This window comes from Pseudochaenichthys georgianus, chromosome 4, assembly GCF_902827115.2.
Source record: "Pseudochaenichthys georgianus chromosome 4, fPseGeo1.2, whole genome shotgun sequence".
Taxonomy (NCBI): Eukaryota; Metazoa; Chordata; class Actinopteri; order Perciformes; family Channichthyidae; genus Pseudochaenichthys; species Pseudochaenichthys georgianus.
This window is the reverse complement of record NC_047506.1, coordinates 43,962,978-43,984,941: the sequence shown is the minus strand read 5'-3', so window position 1 is coordinate 43,984,941 and position 21,964 is coordinate 43,962,978. Positions and strand designations below refer to the sequence as shown.

The 21,964-nt window shown below is 43.3% G+C and overlaps 1 protein-coding gene across 1 annotated transcript; it reads right to left on the bottom strand.

Annotated features, from left to right (window-relative positions):
• Positions 1 to 3,791: 3,791 nt before the first annotated feature.
• amotl2a (angiomotin like 2a) lies at positions 3,792 to 15,077 on the bottom strand. Its single transcript, XM_034081402.1, has 11 exons — positions 14,886 to 15,077; positions 13,254 to 14,031; positions 12,594 to 12,741; positions 11,973 to 12,117; positions 11,465 to 11,557; positions 8,560 to 8,855; positions 7,961 to 8,151; positions 7,756 to 7,857; positions 7,516 to 7,676; positions 7,037 to 7,195; positions 3,792 to 6,511 (listed from the first exon to the last, which is right to left on the bottom strand). The coding sequence occupies exons 2-11, from the start codon at positions 13,964 to 13,966 to the stop codon at positions 6,432 to 6,434; spliced, it is 2,088 nt and encodes a 695-aa protein (XP_033937293.1). The 5' UTR covers positions 13,967 to 14,031; positions 14,886 to 15,077; the 3' UTR covers positions 3,792 to 6,431.
• Between the last annotated feature and the right edge of the window lie 6,887 nt (positions 15,078 to 21,964).

The window sequence follows — 21,964 nt, the reverse complement described above, 5'->3', positions numbered from 1 at the left end:
ATTCAGCGGGATAGTTACGTTTTCTCAGCATGTATGTTAAAATGCAATAGGGGAAGTAACTGAAAGTAACCGTATGTGGATATTGCATCGACCGACCTGGAAGCACGTCTCCTTGGAGAGGACACGCACAGATAGAGAGAGATTCTCTCCGACACAGGGTGAGATCGCTCCTTTGTAGTGATGGCAAAATGAAGCTTTGAATGAAGCATCGAACCACTTGGACAATTGTGTCGGAAATAGGTTCATTTCTCGAAGCTTCAGTTACAGCGACCTCTCCTGGTGAAGTGCAAGGCTGCAGTGGGCTTGAAAAATATTCGATGCACACACACACTAAGACTGAATATCATGTTCTATTTGCAATTAAAGATTGATAATTGTGTGTATTGGGTTATTGAGAAGAGACTAGAGAGTGCTAGACATGTTTTTGGGAGGAGAGGGCCTTTTATCAGTTATTAAAGTTGAAAAGCAATGATTAAAATACATCCATTTCGGGCTTTGAACCAGCTGCGCGGAGGACATCGCCTCATTCGGGCCGCCGGCTCTACCCACTGGGCTATCTATTCCTTAAAATATTGAACTGTTTTTATATTACTGATAATTGTCTTTTTGTTCACAACTTCTCCACATTTCGAAGTGTTTCCCGAGCCAGAACGACCTATCTTTCTTCCTGGCTTGCTCTATAATGATACTACAATTCAAATGCAATACCAACAACAACAACTCAACAGCAACAACGCAAACTACGACAACAACCCACACATTGCACATTGTTTAGAGCAGTCATAAAGTGTTGAAGCGCTCAAATTCGAAACCGTTTCAACCTGTCACCTGTCAGAATCGAGACGAGGCAGTGTATTGAATCGCGTGAATGGACCGTGAACCAGTCAAGTGATTCATTCAGGAATGAAGCAGTTGCTGGTTCGGACGACACATGTCACGTGATTTGAAGCAGTTGCTGCTTCTGACGTCATATGTCACGTGATTTGAAGCAAGCTTCGAAGCACTGCTTCTATGAAATAGGAAGTCCAGGGTTGAAGCTCCGTTCGAAGCTTCAGTGTCAAACTGCCATCACTACTCCTTTGTGCCACGCTGTACCTCGTGTTTCCTTTTTTTGTGGAATATAGCCTGAAAAGGCCTACAAACATTTCTGTTTTTGCCGCCGACGGGCGCAGGAGCAACAGCCTTTTTTGTCAATGAACAATAGCCTGGATTAGGCAGTGAAGACACTTTTTGTGTATCGCAGAGCGGACTGTTTAATTTAGTTTGTGTTGTTTGGCTGGAAAACTGTCAATATAATGGATCCATGCATGAAATCTGTCTCTGTTTATTTTGTTTAAGGAGCAGATTATCCGTTTATTATTTCTGTTTACCTTTATAATATTATTTCATTCAAGAACCCCTTGTGCGTTTAATTAACTATTTTAGATAGTTGATCGTTACACCTGGGCTGAAGTCGAATAGTCCATTTAGTTTAGGAACCTTCCTAACGGAGTGAAATGACCCGGAAGTCCCTCATGATAAGTGCCGGAGATCTTTATAACCTCCTTTAGCTTAGGAACCACTGGACTTCCCTTGACGAAAGGAGAGGAGGAAGTGCTGCCCCACCATGCCTTGCGGCCGCAGCATTTGCCGTCACACAACAGTCACGGAGTTTCCGTTCACGGAAACAACCGATTATGACCGAGAAATGATATCATGAAAGTTGTGGTAAATTGCCAAAGTGCTTTGTTTTGAACGTTCATCAGTATTATAATCAACAAGAGAAATATGAACGTTAGTTTTTACTGAAATGATCAAATAAAGTCAACATCTCACAGTCTTTACTGAGCTGTGTGGAGTTTGTTCAACTTTTAAAAGATGTTTGAATGGTGATATACACAGTGATAGATGTTAAGGACTTACGTTTATAATAAATACATCTGTATTGATTTTAAGATCTTTAGTTCATACAATCATACGTATTGGGATCATTGGTATTAATCTGGACCGGAGGGAGAGGGTGACGAGCATAAATTTCACTTTCCTTTTTTATTTCAATTCCAACTTTGGTCCTGAAGAATATGTTTCTCTGTTGTCCACGTTCATAAAGCAAAGCAGCAGCATCAGAGCACGGTGCAGAGTCTCCAGATGAGTTCACAGCAGTCCCTCGTTCTTATTGAACATCCATGTTGTAGTCCGCTGTATAAAACTGTGGTTTCCATAGTTCCCCCACAGCAGCAGACGCACAACATGACGTTATAAACACGTCGGATAGTGAAAGTGCAGTCGGATTCTCTAAAGTACCGCAGTCTCTTCTCCTAAGTCCTTTTGAATTCTCCTATCCACTATCCACTATCCCTTAACCCCGTGACGTCACACTCAGAAATCAAGGAATAGACGATAGGGTTAGACGTTAGGAGCCGATTTTTGGATTATCCGACCGCAACCGGATTCTCTAAAGCAGTGATTCTCAAATGGGGGTACACGGACCCCTATGGGTACGTTGGGGTACTGCAGGGGGTACGTGAGATTTAAAAAAGAGAAAAAAGGTTAATAAAAACCCATGCACGATTACAAAAATAATCTTAGTACAATAAGTTAAATAGAAAACACAATTTTATATAAAATATTCCTAGAACCACCAAGGGGGTCCTCATATAAAAATGTCAAATGTGTGTATTGTATTTTATAGTTTTTCACAATATATAATTGTATTCATTAGTTTGTTAAACATATATTACTAAAGTTGAACAACTTTTTTTTCATGCATAAAATGAAAATATCCTTAGTTTGTTGTAATTCATTCATGAAGGACTTAATAAATCACACACTGAGGGAACATCACTATATTGTAATTATTTGTATAGGCTTAGGGGGGTACTTGGCTGAGAAAATGCTTCAAAGGGGGTACATTACTGAAAAAAGTTTGAGAAGCACTGCTCAAAAGTACCGCAGTCTCTTCTCCTAAGTCCTTTTGAATTCTCCTATCCACTATCCCTTAACCCCGTGACGTTTCACTCAGAGCAGAAGTCAAGGAATAGACGATAGGGTTAGATGTTAGGAGCTGATTTTTGGATTATCCGACCGCAACCCTGCTCTCTAGCAGGGACTGAAAAGGGGGGAAAGTTATCATGAACTAAGTTGTCTTTTTGGTGTGAACACAAAATCCCAGGAACTAAAAGGGAAAAGTACTCCGGTGTGAAAGCGCATAATGCCATAGCATAGTCAGACCCCCAGGTGCTAAAGGTGTCCCGGCTGAAAAGACTCATCCAGCAAATGGAGATGTATTATTGCAGCCTTTCTGAGCTGAGAAAAGTAGCACTCAGCTTCAACAAGTAAAGGCAGCTGGAGGAAAATGTGTGGCATCTATAGAATGTCATCCCAAGATCTCCAGGGGTAAGGCTAAAATATTACCATTACAACTCTATGTTTACAGGGGAATCTCTGCAATTAAAGGCTGCATCATCTTCTAGTAATCTGCTACACACATACAGTATGAACTTCCCTTGAGGCCTTACAATAAGCAACTTATCATTTGACCGGCTCCCATCACCAGAACGTGTGCTTGCTTGGTCACAGTCAGCGGAACATCTTCTGTTGTGAGTATGAGTAGGTTTAACATTTAAAAGGACATGAACGAGATCTTCTGTTGGTGATGAACCTGGCTGCAATTTCAAGCATTTCTTCACATTCTCAGGATTTGACTTACAGACTACAACGTTCAGCTAACCACGCTCCTGATGTTTTTCTGATGAGAGCACCTTGTTTGCTTGACTCACATGGAAAACAGACTTGGAACATTAGCATGAAGATACAGAAATCAAATGGGGCTTTTTATTTGTAAAGTCAATCCCTCCAAAGAAAAGATACATTGATGCCATGGTTATGTCTCGACTAAAGTCTGGACATGAATGCAGAATCTGTAGAAAAAGGGGGAATGAGTATCGGAAGCATTCTGGTGTCCATTTGTGTTCCAAGTACTATTGGCCAATCACAGTCACAGGTAAACAGTCTGCGCACAATAGGTTGAATGTCTTGGCCGACCTTGCAATTCTATGGTTATCGGATCACAACAATAAAGCTATTTACCAGCTAACAAAATATGTGGTAAAATCTAGTGCTTTTAACTGCGTCTTTATTCTTGCATCTCAAGTTGCTAATCAGACCGTAATGACTAGCAAACAGGAACACTGTCCAGAATGACATAACATGGATTACAGCTGGCGACACAACGACCTCCAGAATATCGCTGTTGCCCAGAGACCACTAGTTGAAGAGTTGTCATGATGACTCTGTTTGGTCTTTCACTAACTGAGGGAATATCTATCCCTTCGGCGGCTACATTCTTCAACATGTGCTTTGCTGACTTTGTGTGTCTGCCATTTGGGGCTGAACAGGTGGGGTTTGTGTGGTTTCAAACTCACATGTTCCTTGACTCCACCATTCTGTGACCTCCCATAGATTCTGCCATCACTAATTGGGATTAAACTACAGGAATGTGTCATTGATATTCCTAAAGGTCCCTTAAATGTTAGCAGGAAAAAGCCCACCTTATGTATCTGTAAGAGTAATGCATTATATCGAGAAGGTGCAACTGCAAGAAGTAAATGTAGCTGTAGCACATAATCACTTGTTGATAAAGATGGACTGAGCGCAGTAGTCCTATTGAATACACCAGGAGGAATCAGTCTTTACATATTACTATCTGACACACTTAAGGCATTCAGTAGTGGTTTTTTAATTGATCCCATGACTATATTGTATTAAACCAGGGCAACAAATCAAAACTAAGAGCATTTTATCAGACATATATTAAGAATTGTAATCTATTATAGTGACATTTTAAGGCATACAGACAAATGTTTCCTTTACAAAAGTTCACAGCAACATCAAAATGGGTCAACCAGCTGAAGCAAGGAGCCTCAACAGGACCTTTTGTGTTTGTCATGATGATAACTTATAGGTAGAGTACATCTTTGGCACCAAAAACACACACAAAAAAACAGTATACAAATGAGAACAAGCTACAAAATATATTAAGTTATCTCACATCACAATCATGTAAACACATTCCAAAGAGAGTGAAGGGCATGAACTGACACGCGGCAATGACCAGCAAACGCACTGTGCCGGGAAGTATGGTGACAGCTTGAAGGGAGTAACAGTCAACATGTGAGATTTCTCATGCAATGTGCGGCACAATATTTATAATAAATAAACCTAGAAATTCTGCAATTGATAAATGTGGGGTAATATATTAACTTAGCAGTATTCTCCACCAAAGAGTAGATCAATCAGAGTTGTGGCACAATCCAATTGAATTGAAGGAACACAGTGCTGGAAACAGGAGTCTCCATTCAGCAGTGTTCAGTGATCCTACTCCACGCAGGGAGAAATAAATAGAAGATTCCATGTTAGGGATATAGTCCTGGACACTCAGAAACGTGATGAGATACTTGCGCTGGAGACAACACAGCTGAATATAACACAGGGATGGAGACAACACATAGAGTATCAGATACAGGCCAGTTATAGTTGAACACTTCTATGCTCACGGTAGATCCAGCTACCAGCACTCAGAATAAATAACCAGCCCCAGAAAGAGAATGTGTGCCATTTTAACAAGGGTGAGGGGTCAGACTTTAGATAGCCTTTTTCTTTAAACGGAGCATTCCGTCAGCCAGGGAATGTGAGTAGATTAGCTCCAGCATATCAGCGGAGGGAAGCACACTGGTGGGCAGTCGCCATCTGAGGCCCCTGAACATTAACCCAGGATCTGGACAATTAGACCTCTGTCAATCCTCACAGGCTTTTTTAAGAGAGTAGTGAGCAGACGTCCTGCCCGCTTCGCATCCAACGTCTCTAAATCTTCTCCTGAGGTGTGAGCAGGCCACACATGTATTTGTAACTGTTAATTGAGGTTATGTTAAACAGAATAATCCCCAAACATGGCATGAAGAAATAGAGGATGCTTGTAATATTAACATATCCATTACTTTAAGAGAGCAGGCTCGCTACTGGACATTCACAAATAAACTAAATAAATTATCCAGAGAAATGTATATAACTTAAGGGGAGCAGGGCAAGAAACGTAACATCACAATATGAGCAGCATTAACAAACATAAATACAATACATTACTACAAAAATGAAAACGCACAACAACTGAATATTCGCACCAGCAGCCAGGTTCCTATCACAGTGCACGATACTGGCCAGGTAGCTTGGAGAACTATTTCTCTTCAGGCAAATGTCAGTTAGTGAAGTGTGCAGCTGGAGGAAGGCTCTCCTCTCCAAACTGCAGCACATGCTGCTGGTGAGCTCTTCAGATCCTTCTCAGACCATCAGCCTTCCTTTATGTGTGTTCAGGTGTAAAGGAAGGTCTATAACACCTCCGGCTTGAGGTCTCTGTCGTCACTAGCTGGCACTGTTCATATCATGTGTAGTGGTCCTCAAATGAGGATTTCAAGCACCTCTGCATCGGAGCTGCAGATCCTCTCACATGTCGTGAGTAGCTGCTCTGTGGTCTCTACTGTGAAGATACAATAAGCAGGTTAGAACAGCTGTGGTATGCTCAGGCAACTGCAATGCTGGTTATTGCAACACACAACATGTTTCATTCTGAAGTTATTAGTCTGTCTGTAAACTGCATATATTGGCCATTCTAGCCCAGCCGGGGGAGGGGGGTAATGTTGTTCTAAACAATCTGAATTTACGAGATTCAATTATTTAGAAGGCTTCATTAATATAGAATATTACCCCCTACCTCGGCACTGTTTTGTAACCCATACTTGTCCTGATACATATGACTGACCCAGGGTCTGGTTCACTTTATATGGTGGTGAAACAGACCACGGGCAGCCTGTTCAGCGGCACAGAGCAGGAGGGAACAGAACAGGAGGGCACAGAGCAGGAGGGCACAGAGCAGGAGGGAACAGAACAGGAGGGCACAGAGCAGGAGGGCACAGAGCAGGAGGGCACAGAGCAGGAGGGAACAGAGCAGGAGGGAACAGAGCAGGAGGGAACAGAGCAGGAGGGCACAGAGCAGTACACCCACCACATGAAGCTGCTGACATCACTTCAGTGGGCTCCGGCTCCAGAGAGGCCTCTTCACACTGGGTGCTGCAGTCCCTGCTGGGGGCCCTGGCTGGCCCCCTCATGCAGGGCTGGAGTCTCAGCGCAGCAGCACCTGTCTGGTCATCTGAGAGGCTCTTTCCTACAAATGCAGACAAAGGAAGGAGGCTGCTTAATGACATGCATCAACATGTACACACTCCTGAACATCTGCCCTCTGAGCTCTCCCCGGGACTATTCTGGACCGGGCTAATCTGGAGTGAGAGATGATATGCATTCCAGTTTAAAAACAAGCTGTACATTGAGGGGCATGGAAGGCTTGTCTCCTACTCAATACTTGTTTTGAGGAAGTGCACATTCTGTCTGGCATCAGCCAGTTGCCGCTTGATATAGCATGTGTCATTACAGATTCTAGATGCCTTGGTGTTGTATGACGCGTGGCGGGAAACATCTTGTAATCACCTTTGCTCTCCGTGCTGCTGGTCACATTGTAGATGGAGGGGACAGACCTGGTGAGATGTAGCCCCTGCCTCTCCAGCTGGCCCTGCTCCCACCTGGAGCGCTGCTGAATGACTTTGATCACGGCGTCCTTCTCCAGGAGCTGAGCATGAAGCGCACGGATCCTAAACACATGCAAGACACCATTAGAGCACAGACCAAGAGGCAGGCTACTATCCAGCCAATCAGGGGAATGGTGCGTACCTGTTCTCCATCTCCTGATGTCTGTGACTGGACGAAGGCAGGTCTTCATTAAAACTGCTGTTTGGTGACTGTCGAGGAGAATGTTTGATGATGGTTGTATCTCTGCATTTAAAATAGGAGACAGTTAAAAAACATCCCTAAACTTCAATACAATTTGAATAATCCAAAAGTGTTCGCGTTGCTACATTTCTCTGTTTTATTGTACCTTTGTGCAGCAGCAGTGGCAGCTGCATCCATGGCAAACTGCCTCATGGTGCTCTCCTCCAGGTACTTCTGCTCCCACCTGGTGAGGTCTGCCTCCAGGGCCAGGACCCGCTCCTCCCGCTCCCTCAGCTGCTGCTGCAGCATGGAGGAGCTGGGCTCTGAAGACGTGGGGTCAGCGGCCTGCCTATGAGACTGACATGATAGACAACCGCTCACATTAGGAAACATATATCTTTTATTTAAATGAAAATGTGTCCTTTTGGAAATTAGACTTTTAGGTAGCTCTTCAATCTGGAGGCTTAATATGAGGGCAAGAGCCGGTTAGCTTAGCTTAAAAATAAATAACAAGTATCAGGAAACTGCAAGCCTAAAAACAATTAAATTACCATTGGAGTCACTGGTAGGTTTTTCAATTGTGTTACTTTTGAACAAACCCAGGCTAGCTGTTTCCCAAGCTTTAGGGAATGCATGTTAAGCTAAAACAATCAACACCCAGCTCTATCTTCACATTTATTATAAAGACATATGAGAGGGTATACATTTTATCATCTAATTTGAGAGGAAAAGTATTTCTTCCTAAGTTTTGAACCGGCCCCTCACCTGGTGGGCCCTCAGGCTCTTCAGCTCCTGCTCCAGCCGCGTGCGCAGCCGCAGCTCCAGCGCCTCTCTCTTCTCGCAGGCGGCCTGCAGCTGGGACAGCGCCCCCTGCAGCCGCTCCACCTTCTCCACATATGCTCTCTTCCTCTGCAGCTCCTCCACCAGCTGCCGGTTGCGGGCCTGTGTGGAGAGCAGAGCCTGCTCCAGCAGCTCCCCCCTCTGCTGGCACTCCTCCCCGGAGACACGCAGGTGCTGTACCTGCCTTTCCAGCTGCTCCCGCTCCCGCTGCTGCTCTTCATCTGAGGGACAGGAAGAAAGGAAGAAGAGGTGAATGGTGGTAGTAGTAACTACGACATGACTGGGAGATACTGTGGTGGGAGGTTATCATCTGATAATGCCTTGGGACACAGTGTGCTGTGGGAATGAGTCCGGAAACCTGGGAGTGAGTAAGCCCTTTTGGACTTGTGTGTTCCCTGGTCACAAAGTCAAGGTTTTAAAAAAAAAAAAATTATAAATAGGACTTTGGGAAGATGACTGTAAACACAAACTTAAAAGATTCTCATTAGATGTTCACAACATTAATGTCAGTACCCCTGCTTCCACATGCAACGGTTGCTAACAAGTGGCTCAATGAGACCACAAAGGCTGCAGCTTTCTATAGCAGGCACAAAGAAGAGGTCAAATTAATGCTAATGATTTCACTATACAAACTATTCAGTGGCTACTGATGGGTCAGGCAATGCACTACATGAGCTCAGGGAGTTACATTTGGAATGGAATGCGACCCAACAAAAGACATTCACCATCGGGGCATGTGGTTCAACAACAGAGCATTTGTCACTTAGTCTTCTAAAATGGAAATAACTCACAACTACTTTACTGTACTGTAAACTTACACTCAAACACTTAAATGATCTAATATACTTATCAAAAGCTAGTCCGTGTTTTAATGAAATCCTTCAGAAGGGAAAGCCGGTGTATCTGTTGTGTCACTTTAAAAGGGGAGTTTGATTACACAACATGAGTGCATGCCTGTGGAGGGAATGCAGACTTCCTTTTATCCACTTACGCACACAGGCATCGCCTTGTGCTGGGAACAGCTCTGGAATGCTTCTAGGGACGTGAAGTAAACAAGAAGCGGTCCATTTTGCAAAACATATATACACAACACATCCCACTATTGTAATTTTAATGCAAGTATGCTCCTGTTGTTCCAAGATAAATGTTCCCAGGAAAGGTAGATCATTAGATCTCAATCTTATGACTCAGGGAAATCATGTGGCTGTTTAAATACACAGAGAAGGGCAATGTTAATCCTAGTAGGTTAAAAAAGACGAGTAAACTGAGATCAGTTAGCTGTACTCGCCAGCACATCCTGCACAGACTCAGAGCAGAACATATTCAATAAGGAGGTACAGAAATGACCAATCAAGGAGAGCGGGATGGCCAGAGGTCATCTTGAGTTGGGCCTGGACGACCCTAGAGTCCCGGGTTGCGTTCGGATAGTTTAAAAATCAGCTCCTAAGTTCTAACCCTATCGTCTATTCCTTGACCTCTGAGTGAAAGGTCACGGGGTTAAGGGATATTGGATAGGAGAATTCAAAAGGACTTAGGAGAAGAGACTGCGGTACTTTAGAGAACCCGACTGCACTTTCACTATCCGACGTGTTTATGATGCGCCAGCGGACGTCATGTTGTGCGTTTGCTGCTGTGGGGAAACCATGGAAACCACAGTTTTCTATACAGCGGACTACAACATGGATGTTTAATAAGAACGAGGGACTGCTGTAAACTCATCTAGAGACTCTGCTCCGTGCTCTGATGCTGCTGCTTTGCTTTATGAACGTGGACAACAGAGAAACATATTCTTCATGACCAAAGTTGGAATTGAAATAAAAAAGGAAAGTGAAACTTCTGCTCGTCACCCTCTCCCTCCGGTCCACATTAATACCAATGATCCCAATACGTATGATTGTATGAACTATGAAAAGATCTTAAAATCAATACAAATGTATTTATTATAAACGTTAGTCCTTAACATCTATCACTGTGTATATCACCATTCAAACATCTTTTAGAAGTTGAACAAACCCCACACAGCTCAGTAAAGACTGAAATGTTGACTTTATTTGATCATTTCAGTAAAAACTAACGTTCATATTTCTCTCTTTGATTATAATACTGATGAACGTTCAAAACAAAGCACTTTGACAACTTACCACATACGTTTTAAAATGCTTAATAAGCACCGTAACTTTCATGATATCATTTCTCGGTCATAATCGATTGTTTGTTGCGACAAATGCTACGGCTGCAAGGCATTGTGGGGCAGCATTTTCTCCTCTCCTTTCGGTGAGGGAGGTCCAGTGGTTCCTAAGCTTAAGGAGGTTATAAAGGAAGTTTGAAACCTCCTTTCCTATCATTCTAGAGAATTGGAACGGCACTTATCATGGCTGCCACCGAGGGACTTCCGGGTCATTTCACTCCGTTAGGAAGGTTCCTAAGCTAAATGGACTATTCGACTGCAGCCCTGGACTCATTAGTTCCCCTTGAGGAGGGGAGTCAGCAGTGATGCAATACTGAGCATCGGGGGAGGGGAGGCATTCTGTCGAGACAGACTGAATATCTAAAAACATCTCTGGAATTCAGGCCACATTTATTATGGCTGTAAAAAATAGCTGCCGTCTAAGTGTCAAGAGTTTCTCTTAACATTAGAAATAGAGCCATTAGTGTCCCGACACAAGACTTCATAACACCGCCTCTTCTATGTAGCTGCCATCGTCAGTTCACAGGGCACTGGGAAATGTCCAATCTCCATTTTAAAAAACATCCTCATGTCTTCCTACTATTTCCTCTCATGAGCCATGCAGTGATAAAAGTGATTCAGAATAACACATGAAGAACTCACTTTGCTCAAGCAGTTTAACAAAGACATGATGCCTCTGGTCTGAACACTCGGCCTCCTTAGCTGACCGCTGTTTGATAGCTGAATCAAGCTGGTCTGTACAGAAAAACAAAAAAACATGATGGTTATACACAAATATTGATAAACTTTTTCCATCCAGTCTCTGTGTATCTATCTATTTTTCCCTCCTAAAATCATTGCACTGGCACTTACGCATAAGCAACCACAACAACCCCACAAAATAAAGTGAACTGCAACTTCACTAAAACATCCCACAACATAAGATCAAAAATATTTTTTGTATTTGTTGTAGTTTATGCTGTAATACGCCATGTTTTAAATGTACAATATTATGTTTTGGGATACTGTATACATTCTGCAAAACACCATCAATCTGACTGTCTGTTTCTACATATACATATGTCTTTGGTTGTTATCTTATCAGCAGATTATTGCCCATACACAGCCGTCAATTTAAAGCTGAGCATTTCCAACGATGGACAACACGTACCTCTCAGGTCTCTGTTAAAGTCGTGCATCCTCTTAATCTCAGCCTCCAGTTTATTCCTCAATGTTTTCTCCAGAGCCTCCCGCTTGGCAGAGCCTTTCATTAGGGTCTCGTATGCTTCTGATATCCTTTGAATCTCCAACTCCAACTGGGAAGAACATGGGAAAAGATGATCAGTCTCTGGGAGACATTCGTGGTCTGGATTGTGGTTCATATTTTAGTTGCTCATATCAATAATAACAATGAGTCATCACCAGTATAAATGCCACCCGTTATTCTTTTTTGTACTGCTTTCAGGCAAATGGTTTTCTAACTATATGCACAACTGTAAAGTGTGAATCAACATTCCTGAGTGAACACTTGTGAGTCCGAGGTGTCGAGGTTTTTTTCTCCTTTCAGGGCAAATTGCCAGCAAGTTTGAAAGGCAAAGTGTTTTAGGCAATCCTGAGGAGAAAACTCTCAACAACTTACTTTAGTAACTCACTAAACCTTACATTAATATGATGACCCCCCTACCTGCGGGATAGCTCATCACCCTGACACGTCAGTACATGTGCTTTCCTTGTTTTTACTATTTCAGCAGCTTGGTGTGAGCTCTGTTCATTCACCGCTTCTCCCCCTCACCTTCTGCAGCCGGGAGGCCTTCTCACTGTAGACCTCCAGCTCCTTCCTGAGCTGCTCGTTCTCTCGCATCAACATCTGGGTCTGAGACAAGTTGTGGCCGGGGGCTGCGGGGGGGCTGTGAGCCACCTGTGACTGAGCGGACACAAAGCTGCCAGGAGAGAGAGATGTATTACCACGATGCTGAATACCACAAGGCACAGGAAATACATAGAGAAAGCATTATTATCTGCAAGGATTGTTTTCCTTATCTATTGATTAAATGTGTGGTCTATATAATGACAGAATATGGAGTTTCGAGACGTGTAAGATTATATTTTTAAACGTCTTGTTTTGTCAACTGAAAGAAAACTGAATGATAGATTTGAGAAAAGACCGTTTTGAAAAAAAAAAAATTCAAATGTGCCTAAACGTAGTTGGGGATAATACATGATTTAATTATTTATGCAGCCAAACTTTTTTGTTGTTGTATTTCTGAACATTTATTAGTATTTTTTCAGTAACATCATTTAATTCAGTAACAGTAGTTTTAGTAAAAAAACAACACAATTCCTGATAACTAGGGGGGCCATAGGGGGGTCCAAGCTCAGTGCTAAAGGGGCACTGGCCCCTGTTGGCCCCCCTAAGAACCGCCCATGATGGTTGTCCATCTTGTGTAATTACCTGTGATGCTGAGAGTAGAAAGGTGGAGGCGGCTCTCTGTAGAACTGTCCGTGCTCCTGTGAGTGGCTGAGCATGTATCCAGGAATCCTAGCAAACAGAGGGTAGTCCGGGGGGGGCCCACGCTGATCTGCATACTGTTGGGCCCCTGGCCTGTCAGCTGCCACAGTGTTTGTAATATTATCATTATACAGCTGTGGATAGCTGTGGGCAGACCCCAGGCTGTGCTGAGGAGCGCTCCTCTCCAGAGAGAGCTGCATGAGCCTCTCACTGAGGGAGCGAGCGTGCTCCCTCTTCAGGTCCCACTGAGCCTCACTGTGACCCCCCATTATGTTCAAGTCCTGCTCGGCCTGCCCCTTCTGGGAGGTCAGGTACTGGGAGTGTGCCTTGGCCTCCTCATATGTGGGCAGCTCCTCTCCGTGCAGCTGGTACAGATGGCACCCCTGGCTCTCAGAATGCAGGAGGTCCCCCTGGTGCTCCTGGCCCTGAGGATCCTGTCGCGTGGACATCTGGATGTACTGGGTCTCCTCCTGTGTCAGGCTTTCCAGAGAGGAGCGGGGACTGCCGTGGCCCCCCCCGCCGCTGCTGCTGCCCCCCCGCAGCGCCTGCTGCTGGATGGCCAGGAGCGTGCGCGTGTCCGTCAGATTCCCGTAGCGCAGCTGCTCCTGGATCAGTCGGTGCAGGACCGTTCCACAGGAGCCTTCAGCAGTTCTCATCTCAGTCCGTGGGAAATTAGCAGAAAACTGTCTGGAGTTGGAGGTGATGGTCTCAAATCACAAATCTGAAGGGGAATTATAATATTGATCACATTAAACACGTCACAAAATTAATGGTACCATTTTTAATCATCAGATCATTTATTCATGGTTCAGAAAACTCCTTGTCATAATTTGTTTTATAGTTTTGCTGCCACTTGCAGTTATTTTCTAAATAATCAATTAATCGTGATTCGTTGGCACTTCAAACTGCTAGAACATGTTCATCCCAGCATGTTACAGTCTGAGCTGATGTCAGTCGAAACTGACAAGCAGGACATCTGCATATTTGAAAGGCATGAAAAAGCCTTTTCTGCCATTTTTTCATGAACGACGTAATTAATCGATGATCAAAATAGTTTCCGTTTATCGGTCATCGACTAATTGTAGCAGGTTAAGTATTACACACGCAGATGCCTACATGTTTCCCCAAATTACTGCCAACTCTTTTATTGCTCAATGACTTGCTGTTTGCAGTGAGAGCAGGGTCTGCTGCTGGAAATACCCCTGTCACTGATCTCAGTGCAGATCCACTTGTATTGCCCACACACTTAGAAGCATAACTTTGTTCAGCAGCCAGACAGAAAGGAGTGTGACACTACCCTTTACTGACATAACCTCGGCTCGGAATCAACCGGAAACTCAAACTCTTTGAAACCAACTTAAAATGTGTTTTTGTTTTAGTAACTGGGCCCATTCCGGAAAAGGTTCTGCTTCTTAAGGGTAAAATAAATAAACGAGATGTTCACCGGAACTGAAAAGCAATTCAGTCAAAACAGTCAAACAGTCAAACATGCGCCATGCACACAATCCGTGCGAAAGGGACTTCTGCTGTGAACTCCAAACACAAAGCAAGTCGAGTAAACCAGGTCAAACTTACCGAGCGATAGTCTCATCCCGCAGGAATCAGTTTAGGGTGCTGTAGTCTTTCAGTTTTCTGCTCATAAATTCAACAAAGTCCACAGGTTCCTCTCCTCCATGCGCGGTGTGTGCGCGCCGGGGCCAGACTGCGCTCCGAGCTGCGCGGCACGGTGAATAACTGAGGCCGAATGTTCCGGGCCGGAATGAGAGGAATGCAAAGGCTCCGAGTCCCTGTGGGATCAAAAGCAGAGCACAGGGGAGGAGAGCGGGAGGAGGAGCAGAAGGGAGAGAGCAGGGGGAGGAGAGCAGGGGGGGGGGGGGGGGGGGGATTCAGAGAAGCAGAACACTACCGCAGCCGGCTGTCTGTATAATGGAAACTAGCCTGTTATTGTTTTTGTTGTGAGGTAGTGTGAGGAATGCAAGTCCCCGCTGCTCCTACAGCAGTCCTACAGTGAGGAGTGTTACTGAGGGTCTGCAGAATCATACAATGCACCTCCAGTCATGAAGGTCTTATTGAAATGCTCAAGGAAATACGAGGGAGGATGTTAATAATTCAGGTTTTTAAAAAAAAGATTTAAGCCAGAATTGTTGTTAATGTCATGTTTATATCAAATGATTGGCCTATCTATAGGCTATAGGAACAAAGTCGGAATGATCCATGCTCTCTTAATACATATCTATGTTCGCTGTTTTGTCTTGTCTTATTGTTTCTTTTATTTAATGTTATTGTATGTTTCTCTTTTTTCTAAAAGCAGTTACCATTATCTATGTATACATTTCTACATACTTCAGTCTATAATATGTCAAGAAATCCTCAGGTTAAATTCCCAGAAGCCTCGGAGGATGTAATCAAACTCCTTGTCTTGTGAAACGTGGCAAAGCTCGATGTCTTTTGGCTTAAACAGCAAATGCTCACGTTGCAGGTCTGCACACAAAGAAACCCTGACCCTTTAGCTTGGTAAATGCTCACAAAGATGACTTTCAAACATTTGATTAGTATGCTCTAGATTGGCTCATGGAACAATCAACTGATATTTGGCCCTACAAGTATTTTAAAATGTGGTATTGAACTAAGAACTCATTTGTACTGTGTTGGTTAAAGCTGAACTGGATGTGGCCTTGTTTACACGATAGAAACACAGTCAAATTATTCTAACAACTAAACTGAGGCATGGGTTTATCATTACATTGAACATCTATTTGTTTGCATGTGCCTGGTAAATATGTAAGCCATGGCCCGTGCCAGTTAATTGCAGAGTGTGTGTCTGTGTGTGGACACGGAGGGAGGGGGTGGGATGCGAGGCACGCTGCCTGCCAGCTGTCCGTGGACTGAAATCCCCTTCCCCTCCTTTGATAAGAGCTGAGAGAGATGCATTGTTCTCCCCCAAAAAGCAGACATGACGGGGGCAGCCCTGCCATCTGCTGTTCACCCCTCCACCACTAGCACAGCTACACACTCACACACACACGTATGTAGAGGATCAGCTGGCAGTGGGGGTTGTAGTGTTGGATAGTAGTGTCATTGATTGCACCCGTGAAAAGGATCATCCCAATGGTGGTGGAGTGTGTTGGGTGCTAACAAGTCTGGTCTTGTGAAGGCGGAGCAGTCAGCAGAAACAAAAGTGCAGGTGTCTATTTCAAACAATCAAACGTCCACCTGCTCATTTGCATGGCAGTTAAAGCCCAACTGTTTCTGAACAATGCTGATTACCTTTACAACGGATGACATTCTACAGGGTTCCGCCATTTCAGGATTCATCTGGATTCATTCATCAATGGTCTTTTGTTTTTACTTGTTTTATGGCGTGTGAGCTGAGCTGTGTACAGCACGTTGGTCTGGAGCTTTAAATGCTGTATAAATAAAGCTGTATTGTATCCACAACATAAGCAAGAGGTTTGGATCACATTGCGTTGTTGCTTTATGAACCATGTATTCAAGATGTTATGATGTCCTGTGCAGCAGCTTGCTTTGACATGTTCAGAAGCATTGCTCCTTCAGTTTGTTCCCCAAAGTTGAATAAAGAGCGCAATACCTTCCAATAGCTGTCAAACAACATATATATATATATATATATATATATATAAGGATCCAGCTTTCGAATGTAACAATAAGGGTGGAAACAAACATTTGTGTCAGCACGTGTTACACGCTGTGTCTTGTTTGTTTCATTTGTGTAAAAGCAAAGCGTGGAAACACAAGTTGTGCTTGTTGAGGGGCTTCTGTCCTTCCTTGACCAGCACCAGACACTTCGTGGAGTGTTGTCTTCACCATGAGATTGTAAGGCAACCAAAATGGACCCCAAATAGAATTCCCCAAGATCAAGAATTCATTTGCATCATATTCATTTGGTTTCTGAATAATCTGAACATTTGGTTCGACCTGTCACATTTGGGTGAACGCCCCCTCAAGACTGGACGTCTATGCACATTTTGGTACAGCACTTGCCAGGCTTACGTCATAACAACGAGAACAACACATGTTCTTTGTTGCGTACAAGTTGTTTCCTCATGACGACATAACGCTCATGAACACACCAAACTGTAAAGGAACCACTAATCTCTACTCTGAAACTAAAAACAATGGGACGCATTGATAACGATGCTGCCCTGCTTTATGTCATCAGGCTCAGTTTGATGCACCTCGTGGAGGTGAAGTGTCATGTCAGCTTACCTGTATTTTAATTCAAACTGGCACTGATGAAAGTATGACATCTATCAGCTCCTGCTAACCAACACTGCATTACTTTGAAACTAAGGCATTACTTATCTCAAGTTTTGGAGTTAAGGAGTGTAATATCTTTTATTTCTGAACACTTTTGTAGATTTGTACAAACAATGGATGGTAACATCCAATTTAATGTTAAAAACCTCAAATTGGGTCTCCTGGTTTAGATTTGTTTGTGTTATGGCAATGAGAAAGATGAGTACGATGTTTGGCTTTACAGTCCCTCACTTGAAAATATCTAACTGGCGACACAACGAGGTTTGAAGATTTCTGTGAGATACATTCAAGGAACGGAGAGAGACTGTTGTTATGACAACAAGACGAGCTGGCCACAGGACAACTGTGTGTTTATCTGTTGGTGCTTTCTGCAGGCTCTACCCATGGCTAAACCCTTAGGCTGCAGCCTAAGACTGTACCTGAGCACCTGCCTTCACCTAAACCAAGTGTACAAGGGTCAAAGGTAAACTCAAAGTCAAGACTGGATGCTGATATAATGAACACATTATATATTTGTTGTTTGTTACCTACAAAAACTAAGTATAACACTTTGAATATAAGCTATATTAAATTCTGAACATTGTTTGTATTTAAGCTAAGCTAGCTATATGGCTGCATCCCTATATTGGGCAAACAGGCATCTCTCATTTAACGCTAAGCAAGATAACATATAAGCATATTTCCAAAACTCTATATTCTTGTAATATATATCCCTTTAACCACAGCTCTTGATTAAGGAAGTGAGTCTGCTTTCATTGGATATTTCATTATTTATCTACACAGGCTAAATTATTAGCATTAGCGTTACCTTGTCTTTTGTTGTTAGAGTGGCAGATGTTCTAGATATGGTTATGTTTTATCTTGTGCTTTCTCTTGTTATTGTGACAGATTGTCATGGGAATCAGGTATGATCCCTGGTGGTTTTTCTTAACAGTTGGTTGATTCAAGAAAGTCAAAGATTTAACTGAAAACTGAAGTTGCCCCAAATTGGTCAGACTTTTCTCCTTAGACTTTGAAAACACATTTGGCCACATAAGTGACATTTAAGATCAGCCATTTGGACCTGTTAATGGTGAGTCCTGGGCTGAGTGAGTGGACACAAAGCAGGCTGTGATCTGGGAGCGGCAGCCTTGTTATATGAGGTGGGACAAGCTAGGCGCTTCAGCAGCTCCTTTTGTTTTCCTGCAAAGGAGGAAATGGCCGCATTCCTCACATTACCATGTCCATGGGGTCTGGCCGAGCCTCCAGTCTGCTGCTTCATGGGATGCCAGGAGGGCAACCGGCAGCCTGACGTTTCTTTTTAATAGGGTTGGGGGAGTGTATTCTATTGAATAACACTGCTGTACTAAATCATAAGCACAACTTTTCTTTGTAGACAATAGACATGAATAACTTATGGAAAAAGGACATTCAACATTCAGCCTAATGTGTGTTGGTGATTTGTGAATTTCTTTCTCTGTTTTTAAACTGTGAGCAGTAAACACATTTCTGTAGCTTATCAAACCTCAAACGGAACAAAAGGATACTCGGAAGCAATATATGTTCACCTTCTGTGGAACAACTGGATGTGAACACCATTCACACAAGTCGCCCAACGATCCCTCGCACCTGGTGGCACAAGACATCACTCTCAGAAAACAAGTAAACAAGTCCCAGTGAAGCAGTGGAACTCTGACGAGGACTGCGCCTGCAGGCCATGCTGTTTGCAGATAAGAGGGAACACATCTTCACAACGCTTCAGCGGTTCAACTCTGTTCCCATTGGAGCTGAATTGATATCGTTTTGAGTCACTGAAAGTTTGGTGTATATGATTTGGTTGATGGTTATGTACAACAATGTGGTAACAGTTTGGGATTCATGTCTTGCTGTGTTTTTAACTGTTTGGTTCAACACAACCTACACAATCATTACATCTAGGAAGACACTCGAAAGTGCAGCCCTTCCCAGATTATGCTCCTCAGATGTTCTCATATCCCACATTGGAAAATTCCCCTTCCAACTTCATCAGGAGGACGGTGTGGATACATGTGTTAAACAAAAACCAAGTTGACTCATTTGAACCTGCGGACACAAGTTAACTTACATAACACACTTACAAACACAACTGTGATCTTTTACTAAGTAAATACTCATTTCCAAAACCTACTACCAAAAGCTTTTCTTTCTGAATTATTCACTTCACAACATTAACTATATCTATAGAACTGTGACTGTAACAATAGCATATACTTTTTTGTAGTTGTATTGAATAGAAACATTACTTTTGACATACAGAACAGGAGAAGTTATTTTGTCTTCATCTTTGGTAACAGTAAAACGTAACTTCCCCTGTTTGGTATGTACGAGCAGTGTCAAATCATTTCAGGAATAGTTTATATTACAACAATATAAGCAGATATATGGATGTTCGAAATGTATTTCTATAACTCAACCTTTAATTGGTATCCATAACGGGTAGATAACAGTTAAGAAAAAAATGGTATTGTTCAATCTTTAGGCGCATTCACACCGCAGTACTTTTCCTGCAAAGGTCATCAGAACTTAGTTCATGAGAACTCTTTAGTTCTCATGAACTAAGTACAGATCGCGTTCACACCGGAATAAGTCCCTGGGGGAGGATTAGGCAAATGAAGCCGCTGACGTCACTTCTTCTTCTTCTGCTCTGGGTTTACTGGCAGGCCGCAAACAACTTCACGGCGTATACTGCCCATGGATGTATAATAAGAACTGGATACAGCGTGGGAGGCGGGGCCTCATTCATTCCTATGAGAGATGCTCATTGGCTCATGATGATAAAATGGCCCAACTTTTGAAAGAGTGAAACGTCACAGATTACCCGGCATGCCTGAGAAGTACCCGTATGTGCACTCATAGCGCATGCGCAACTTTAACCAAAATGCTCGTTCACATCAAGCTCGTCAATTTGCATACACGTAACAGCACCGTGCGTTCATGACAGCATGGTAATGGATTGTTATTATGATGGTTTGATATTAACGAGGCGGCAGTTAGCAGCTAGCGGCTAGCTAGTAATTATGCTAATGTGACATCAATCGTTATGTACTTCTATTACGCTGTAACAGGATCTAGTGATATCCAAGCAACAGAGCTTCATTTAGCATGAAAGAATGATTGGACTGTATAATAAGTAATATTAACTTTATTTAATACAACATTTACGGTACAAGATTTAATCATACAGCCCATGTAGTATGATAATGAATTACAGCAAACATGTGCAATATATCCATTATTACAGCTCCGTGGGATGGCAGTAAGACGATATGGGTCCGTTCTTATTGTGCATGCATGGGTAAAGAGAAACGCAACTCACATTGGTATCTCAAACAGCATCTCTGTAAACTACGTGTATTCACTGAATTTCACTCTCTGCCTTTAACGGCTCGTTGTAGCTCCAATAGCTCCAGCCCCCACCCTCCCTGTGAGCACAGTGTGCTCTGATTGGTCGGGACACGTAAAATGAACGTGCCGGGCGGCGCCGTCCCGTGGGTTAGATGCACGTTCATAATGCAGAGGGAAATAACTCTCAGAATAACGTTATTAGCACATTATTACAACTGTTTTTACAAGTGTTCATACTGGGTAGTTTATTTAGTTTAAAAAAAATTATCCAACGATTTACAGACCACTCTTTCCCAATGTAAGTCAATGGGAAAAAGTGTTTCCGGGCCTGGCAACCAAACGGAAGTCTAGTACCGCCGTTTGGCCAGCACGAATATTTTCATCTGAGTCCGGTGCACTTCCTGGGGGCTTGATACTGCCACCCAAAGTCCCCGGCCGGAAGTCCCCGGAGTTGGGGACTGGCTTCCGAGTAAATCGCCAGAACGCCGACACCTCCTCATCTCCACCGCTCCCATGTTTGATTTTGTGTTGCCATAAGTTAGTCTCTCTGCGTTTGTGCGCTGGGCTAATGCTAATGCGAAGATAATAAAATGGTGGCTTCACAACACTTTTTTGGAGTCATTCCGCCCAGCCAATCAGACATAGGAACCTTTTTCTCCCACGAAAGTACCTGCTCTCTAGCAGGGACGGAAAGGGGGTAAAAAAGGTTCTGATTAACTATTTTTAGTTCCGGCTCTTTTTGGTGTGAACGCGACATTTCGGAACTATATCGGAAGTAAAGTGGGAAAAGTACTGCGGTGTGAACGCGGCTTATATTGTCCAGTGCTGAGCATCGGTGGGCTTCAGCTCTCCGGGGTCAGAGAGCAGCTGCTGGGCTGATAGACATCTCTCAGCTACACCAACATCCTGCCGGCTCATTTGCCTAAACAAATCTGTTTAAGTTCTCTGCTAACAGCCACTCTCACATACATGTTAGCACATGTCACATCGCCAAACAGAATGTATTCTTCTGT